This window comes from Chaetura pelagica, unplaced genomic scaffold (genome assembly GCF_000747805.2).
Source record: "Chaetura pelagica isolate M959 unplaced genomic scaffold, ChaPel_1.0 scaffold530, whole genome shotgun sequence".
Lineage (NCBI taxonomy): Eukaryota > Metazoa > Chordata > Aves > Apodiformes > Apodidae > Chaetura > Chaetura pelagica.
In genome coordinates, this window is record NW_009951793.1 from 246,647 (window position 1) to 255,245 (window position 8,599).

At 51.9% G+C, this 8,599-nt stretch overlaps 1 protein-coding gene across 1 annotated transcript; it reads right to left on the reverse strand.

Annotated features, from left to right (window-relative positions):
- Window positions 1-4,491: 4,491 nt before the first annotated feature.
- On the reverse strand, window positions 4,492-7,448 carry KCNJ4 (potassium inwardly-rectifying channel, subfamily J, member 4). Its single transcript, XM_010003716.1, has 2 exons — window positions 7,411-7,448; window positions 4,492-6,083 (listed from the first exon to the last, which is right to left on the reverse strand). Exons 1-2 carry the CDS (start codon window positions 7,446-7,448, stop codon window positions 4,754-4,756), a joined length of 1,368 nt encoding a protein of 455 aa, XP_010002018.1. The 3' UTR covers window positions 4,492-4,753.
- Window positions 7,449-8,599: the final 1,151 nt, after the last annotated feature.

The window sequence follows — 8,599 nt, forward strand, 5'->3', positions numbered from 1 at the left end:
CATCGCAGACGCAAAAGCCTGTGCAGCCCCTCCGAGAAGCTGTCACCGTCTCAGCTGCTCCCGGTGTGACATTCCCCGGCCGTGTGCTGCCTCCCCGTTCCCACCCGCCTCCTCCTGCCCCACTCTGCCTGCCCCAGGGGGGCTGCCCCACCTGGCCCCGAGCTGCCCAGCCCTTCCAGCCCCCCAGCAGCCTGCCTTGCCTCCTCTCCTCTCCCGCTCCTGAGCAGCCGGCAATTGTCCGTCCCTGCTCCGCGGATGTAGCACGGGGCCGGGGCCGGCGGGGTTTTCCAATAGTGATGCTCCATTAGGGCCCAGCTCTGCTCTTACCGTGGGCAATGGCAAAAATCTCATCGACTTCCCGGGGGCAAGAGCAAACTCTTAATGGCCTGGGAAGATAAGGCTTTTTTTTTTTTTTTTTTTTTCCCCCCTGCTTTTGTGGGGGGTTTTTTGGTGACATTTAAAACTATGGGCTGTTCATATTGCCTGTCCAAAAGCTGGGAGAGACCTCAGGCCCTCCTGTGAAAGCAAAGAAGGGCTCCAAGTAAGTAAAGGAGGCATTTTGCCACACAGAGGTCACAAGCCTGCATGTAGCTGCTGGGGCAGCATAGAAACATCCTGGTTGGAAGGGACTATGAATATCATCAAGTCCAACCCCAACCTAAATCCCCCAGCCATAACCTAAGTTACCCATTCAGCACTGTGGGCCCTGCTTTTTTTCTGGGCAAAACCTCTCCTGTGAGCACCTCTCCTTATGAAGACAGGCAGAGAGTTGGGGTTGCTCAGCCTGGAGAAGAGAAGGCTTCAGGGAAACCTTATAGCATCTTCCAGTACCTGAAGGGGCCACAGGAAAGCTGGGGATGGACTTTTTACAAGGATATATAGTGAGAGGACAATGGGTAATGGATGAAAACTGGAAGAGGGGAGAATTAGATTAGCCATTAGGAGGAAATTCTTCACCATGAGGGCAGTGAGACTCTGGAACAGGTTGCCCAGGGAAGCTGTGGAGGCTCCATTCCTGGAAATGTTCAAGGCCAGCATGGATGGGCATTTGAGCAACCTGGTCTAGTGGGAGAAGTCCCTGCCCATGCAGAGGGTCCCTTCCAACCCAAACCATTCTATGAAAACTTGAACTGAGCTGGTTGAAAAGGAATGGGTTTGTTCAGCAGCACAGACATTTTCAACACCATTTCCCGATCATGGAAATCTAAACCAATTTTCTCCCTGTTTGAGATTACTGTGTTGTTTCTTCAAATATTTTTAGTCACAGTGTGTACCAAAATGTTTCGCTGAGCAAGTTCTGGGTGAGTTGAAAGGTGCCAATGATGGTTTCTTTTCAAAAGGGTCGTCCAAAAGTGTCACCAAAAATAAAACACGAAAGAAGTTTCTCAAGTGTCATTTAAAACAACAACAACATTCATCTGAAAGCTGGGAAGAGTGACAGCAGTGTAGTTAGTTGTGATAGGGTGGAGGATCTGAACCAGTGCCTGGATCTTATTCATAGGGAAAAAGTCCTTCCTCTCCCCATTATCTTTCTGGTGTCTGAATAGCTTTCAATAATGAGCCAAGGACATCGTTCAGAAGTGAGACAGGAAAAATATAGGTTGTGGGCAGATAAACAAAGAAGCTGTGTGCTCCTCCTGAAAAGCAAGCTGCCAGCCCCTTGGGATCAGGGGCAGGTCTTGAGGAAGCAGTCGCTCCATCAGCAGTCCCTGGAGGAGGAAAGGAGGCTGGGCACATTGTGCCCTGATGTGCAACAGAGGTGTCTGCTGTGGAGAGCACAGGACAACAAAGTGTTGCCTACCCGAAAGGTGATGCTCCATGTAGCGTGTGTCAAAGCCAAAATACCAGGCTTGTTTATGGTTTTGAATGGCTGGGAGAGATGATTTGCAGACCCCTTAAAAATGTCCAGTCTTCTTTATAGCAAACAGCCTTCCTGGGTGGATTCTCCTGCTGGCCTTTCATGGGTTGTATAAAGGAGTTTCCAGCCTACAGCCAGAGAGGCACTTGTTGGGATGGATGCTGCTGTCGCATGGCATCTGTGCAGCCTGCAGAGGCTGAAGAGCACTTTTTACTGGGAGGAGTGAGCACACCATGCCATCAGATAGTCTCTATCTGCCCAAGCAATGTGCCGTTTTGGCAACATAAGCACAACCACGGGAGGAGATCCTCATGAGCAAAGGTTTACCCATCACCTCTGTTTTCCCACGCTCTGGCTTTTCTCTCCTTCCTGATGCCTCAGGCTCCTTATTGATTTGTCCCCTTCCTCTCCCTTGAGTCATACTCAGCTCCCTCAGCTCTCTAATATGGATGAAAAGGCCCAGCAGATTGAAACGTATGGAGGGAGCTGAGATACCACTGTGGCCACGTGATGCTTGTTCCCTTAGCCTTATAGCAACCTTTTCCCAATTTCCGTCCCCCAAATTTTGCTATCTGAAGTGAGGGGTGCCAGTGCTGGCCTGTGTGCCACCTCCCCCACTCCAGCTGTACATGTTCATAGCTGTGATGCACCTCAGCTGCCCCATCCTTGCCTGGGCTCCCCGGGCACTCGTTCCTTGGAGATGAACCTCCCAAGAGCTAAAAGGCTGTGTGCACTTCATCCCCACCAAGCACTTCCACCTGCCTCCAAAGGATGCTGTGCCTCAGCAAGGGGCTGCCCAGCCATGCAGGATCCCTCTCTCTTGAGGGCCACCACCCCAGCCTGTGTCCTGGATGCCCATGTCCTTCTCTCTCGGTCCATTAGTTTGTTTCCACTGCTATGGCCAGTGGCAGGCACACGGCTCTGAAAGCTGTGTTAAAAGCCAGGTCAATACCAGCCCCTGCCTATTCCCTCTGGGGAAAATAAATAAATAAATAAATAAAAGGAAGGAGGGACTAAATTAATTTGCAATGGGGAGGAGAGATGGGGCATGGAAAAATGAGCCTGTGTGTCAAGCCATACATGGGAAAAGTCATGAGGCACCAGGATCCAGGAGCTCCTGTTCCTACTCTGTGCCTGATGGGAGGAGAGGGATGCATCAGGAGTGATCGTTTTCCCCCTCCCCCTGTTGGTCTGCTCTTCAATTGTCACCTGTCACCTTCTCTCATCCTCCAGCCGTCTCCTTTTCCCTTCTTGGCAAGGCTTGCCAAAGATGTTGATGACTGGTTGGGTGCATAGAAGCCCATGCAGGGCAGCTGTGCCCCCACAAAATCTGTGCACCAGGATGAGAAATGGCCGTGACTGGGTCTAGACCCATCTTGTCAGCCTATCCCTGCTCTTTCTCAAATGCACTCCCATATTACATCACTTCCTCTTCTTTTTCTCTTCCTCTTTCTTTGCCTCCCTGATTCTTCCTCTCACTCCCGCTATTTCCTTCCTTCCCCTCTGCTTCTTCCTCTCTTTCATCTTGCTTCTTGAACCAATTCCAAATTTATTATTAAGATGCTGCTTTTCCACTTTGTAGATCAGGACTTGGGTCAGACACCATTTCTTCAGCTATTCCCCCCCTAGCACAACTGTTGGGTGCACAGAGCAGCTTCCTCAGCCACCTGTTTCTCTCCCTGTCTTCCATATTATCTACAGTTTCGAAGAAGTAATTCTGCTGCTCCTAAAGGAAAAGGCTCACCAGGTTTTCATGTCTTTTGTGAAATAACAGCAAAGGGATGTTACCAGTCTAGCTCTGGTTGATGCCCTCCCTCATTTCCCCTAGTTCTTGCCTCTAGGAAAAAAAAAACAAAAACAACACATCACACAAACAACAACCACCAACGCTAATATTGCTCATCAGTCTCTATACCAGGCTGCAGCCTTGGGGTCTCTCCTTTGCTTCCAAACCTCCCCCTGGGATATTAGACTTTATTAAAAATAAATAGTTACAAATTCGGTTTTACACCTGATGGCAGCAGGGAAAACGGAGGAGGTGAAAGGAGCAAGTTGAGGGTCTGCTGTCCAGTCAGGTCACTTGTCTGTCATCCCGGCCGTGCTGTGCCAGGGAGCAGTCTGAGTGTGCAGCAAGCACAGGGCCCTCCTCCTCTGCAGACATCTCAGGAGAGGACTAGGACATGATTTTCAAGAGGACTGGGAGAACTGGATCTGAGTCTGTGGAGCTGAGCTGCTTCTGGACGTGACAGATGCCAAAAGCCAAGGAGAATGCAGAGTAGGCTACACAGAGTGTCCTTGTTTCCTAGCTTGGCATTTGCAGTGGAAGAATATGGATTTCAGTTCTTGTTCTGTTTTATATACAAAGAAAGAGTCATGTGCAACACGCATTAAACATGCAAGTATACCCCTCCCTTGAGATCCTTCCTCACTCCCTCCAGGTGTCCTAGACTCTCCCATCTGTCCTTCTCTGGTCAGCACTCAGGTATCACTCCTCTCCTAGTGATGGTCATGACTCTTGATAACCATGGGGCCTACCCACGTCCAGAGGGAACAGAAAGTCTGCTGTTGACTCAGCAGCAGGAACACTTGCTGCAGGTCCTGGTGTGTGTGTTGAGAAACCAGGTGTGCTGCTCTCCTGTCTCTGGGCAGGAAAGGGATCCCGGCACAAGCTGCACACACTGGAAAAGCAGTATATCCTCACTCCTCTTCCAGGCAGTATGACTTCAGGGGAAAGGGAGTGTATCAGAGCAGCTCCAGGCCTTGATGTACTCAGGGGCTGAGAGGCAGTCACAGGAGGCATTTTCTGGTGGGCAAGGGACTTATCCAGCTACATACAGGTGCAGAATGGAGGAGGAGGTGGTGGGCAATGGGTGTGGAACAGGGAGGCTGGAAGAGCTAGATGGCCGACTCCCTGCGGTATGAGATTGTGTCTAGGGGTAGAGTTGCCTGGAGCCTCTCCAGATCCAAGTGGCTTCCAAAATCCATCATCTGGATGATGCCTCCCTCTTCTTTAGTGTTGCCTTCTAACACCACACCCACTTCATCGTCATCTTCATCTTCATCTTGACTGACAAGAGCCAGCTCGTTCTCATAGCAGAAGGCACTAGGAGGTGGGGGAGAAGGTAGGATAGTCATCTTGCTTTCTTGCAGTTCCCGGGCTGAGCAGCAAGGTGTGCCAGCTACCTCATAGGTCTTGTGAAAGCGTGAATAATCTACTTTATAATGGTTCTTCTCCTCAAACACAACTGGTTCAAAACGATGACCCCAAAGGATTTCACTAGCGAGGTAAGAGCTTCGTGCCTGTGTGGTCATGGCTGTGGCTTCCACCATCCCCTCCAGGATAACAACGATCTCAAAGTTCTCTGTCTCCAGCTCCTCCTTGCCAATCCCATAGAGCGGGCTCTCCTCGTCAATCTCATGAACAATAATAATGGGTGAGACCAAAAATATACGGTCGAGGCCCACATCATAGCCCACATTTAGGTCCCGCTGATCCAGGGGGAGGTATTCACCTTCCTCTGTCATGTAGGGCTTGATGAGCTGGGCTCGGACGTGGGCCTCCACAATGTGGCTCCTCCTCAGGTTGCCTACCCGCCACATGAGGCACAGTTTGCCATCCCGTACAGAGATGACCGCGTGGTGACTGAAGAGGAGGGTCTGGGCCCGTTTCTTGGGCCTTGCCATCTTGGCCATGATGGTGCCAATCATGAAGGAGTCAATGACACAGCCCACGATGGACTGGACCACAACTGCCATGATAGCCAGCGGGCACTCCTCAGTCACGCAGCGGAAGCCGTACCCAATGGTCGTCTGTGTCTCCACTGAGAAGAGGAAAGCCCCTAGGAAGCTGTTCACGTGCATGATGCAGGGCTTGAGGAGAGAAGGGCCACCTCCCACTGCCGGTGCATTGAGGTCACCGTGGAAGAAAGCGATGCACCAGAAGAGGAAGCCGAAGAAGAGCCAGGAGGCCAGGAAGGCAGCAGAGAAGATCATGAGCATGTACCGCCAGCGTGTGTCCACGCAGGTGGTGAAGATGTCGGCCATGTAGCGCTGAGACTTGTTGCTCAGGTTGGCAAAGTAGACATTGCACTGGCCGTTCTTCTTCACAAAGCGGTTGCGGTGCTTCCTCCGAGGGGCGTGGCCCTTCCCGTTCCGGCTGTGCCCGTTCACGCTGCCCAGCGCGGAGACCTTGTGTCCATCCTCTTCCGTGGAGACAACGCTGTACCTGGAAGAGAAGAAACAGGCATCGCCAGCAGAAATAGATGAAGAACAGCAGCAGTCACTGAGACAGCAAGGGCGGGAGGCACACGGGCGGCTCACAGGGCTACGGTACCACAGCGTCGAACATCACAACAGCCCATTTCTCTGGTTGTGCCACCCTGACCAAATTGGTAGGGCTCGGCTGCAAGATTTGCCAGGTCTTGCTGCCAGGAAGTTGTATCTAGCAAAGTCCTGAGAGGGCAGCAAGACAGAAGAAGCTTGTAGAGCTGTGCTTCCTTCCAGCCCTTGTGGGGAGGAGCAACCCAAGTCTTCGAAACCTGATGGCAGCTGTAACAGCTGGGAAGCATGGAAGCAAGCACCCACAGCCTGGCCACATTTTGGCCCCCGCATTATATAAGACCCCGAGTTTCTATTTTTTCCTCCTCTCTCCTCACTGATTTCATGGTGTGTCAGTGACAATGTTTATACACTTCTTGTGCTCAGGACAATTCTGTTGCCACAGCAACGCGCGTGGCTCCCAGCATCCCACATCCAAAGCCAAAGGTGTAATTTGGAGATCAAGAGCCAAAGTGCTGGCAGACTTCCCTGGGAGAAGCTCCCAACACACTTTCTGGGAGATGTTTTTCCCCTCCAGCTCCCCTCCCTCGCAGGCGGCATCAATGCTGCCCTTTGTGTGCTGCTGTGTCTACGGTTGCAGATACTCATTAAAGACATGATGATGGAAGATGCTCTGACCACTGAAGACATCAAGGGAGTGCATAGACCCACCAAGACCACTCTACCCTCTTGACCACCAAGCCCTGGCTTCTCAGGACCAGTTGGGCTGGCAGTGCCTCCCACCTACCCCATAGTGGAACCCTCTGGAATCCTCCAGCATAGGTTCTGTGACCCTGATCCTCTCATGGGAAGAGGGAGCAGAGGAAGCATATGTGGCTAGAATTTTGACTCCTGGGGACTCTAGGGGACAGGAGACTTCTGCAGGGCTGCTGAAATCTGTAATTTCTGGTCCAGCACCATGCAGTGCTTTGCTTCTCCGCTGTTGCACTCCTCCTGTGAGCACTGCCCCATGTATGGTGTGTCTTGGATTGGAGAAGGAGAGAGGAGGCATACCTTGGAGTAAGAAAGCCCCTGGCAGATAATTTGGGAAGAATATCACAGAATCATATTATTGTTGTGGTTGGAAAAGACCTTTAAGATCATCAAGTTCAACCATTAACCTGGCACACTGCCAAGTCCACTAAAAGGCAGGCTGAATTTAGGGCTTGAGGGGCTAAATGAGGAGGACCAGGCCACCCTGGGCAGCAGCAGTCCTTGAGAAGGGGGTTACTCACCGGTTGACTCGGACGCTGCCCATGGCTCGCTGTATCATCAGGTGTCAGGGGTGGCAGGAGCTGGGAGGGCACAGGATCTCATTCAGCAGCACTCACATGGGAACAAGTGGCTCTGGGTTTCACCTCCAGCAAGCTGGGACCTGTGCTGCCATTGCCATTGCTCCTGGACACGTGCCTTGCAGATAAGGGCAAAGGAAAACCTGGTCAGAGCCTCCTCTGACAGCACCTGTCCCAGTCCCAGAGCAGGGAGCACAAGGGCTCCCAGTCTTTTCCTCAGGAGGAGGCCAGTGGTGTCCACGGGCCAGGTGAGGAGCTGATGGCCGCAGACCAGGTTGGCCCCAGTGCATCTGCCACAGGGAGAGGTGCAGAAGAGGTGCTGGTCACTTCTTTCCAGATCAAGGGCACAATGACTGAGCAGCCTGCAGGGCCCTTGCCCTGAACCTTTTTATTAATATCATAGCTTACCCCAGGATGAGAGCTCAGCCAGGTTAAACACCTCACACACAAGGACTAAAAAAGCACAGACATGCACAGCAGCCCTCAGGAACCCCCGTCAGCCCAGCCTGGGATTTAATTACAAAGGGGGCAGAACATCCACCTCTTTCAAAGAGGGGAAGAAAACCAAAAGGACGAGCTGATGTAAAGGAAGGGCTTAGGCGTGGCCAAGGAGAAGACAATTAGAGCAAACAGACCTTGCAATGTGCCCTGTGAACAGCAGCCAAGGAGAAGCTCAGCAGCAGAGCGCTGGGGAGGACATCCAGGAGATGTGATGTCCCAGCCTGCTCCTCCCTGAACTGAAGAACAGAGAAACCAAAGATTCAAGAGCCAACCTATCCCACCTGCCCAGGGCTGCTGGGAAGTGAAATGCAGCGAGGGCATAATGACTCTCAGATTAGGAAGGGCTTTGTACGCCCGTGCTAATCCTGCACGGGCCTTTGGATTACAGTAGCCTATGCAGAGGGCAGGACACAGCCAGCTAGTTCACTTTCTCCCAGCCCCACCAACAAGCAATCAATGGTTGCCATACCTGGGGAAAAATCAAGGATTTCTGGGTCAAATCCAAGGTTAGAGCTGATTGCAAGCGGTCACGCACAGGCAGGAGAGAGGAACAGCAAGGGAAGTTGCCAGGGACAGAAAAGCTGGTGGGAACCATTCTTGTCTCATCATCAGTGTTGCAGAACAGGTCTTC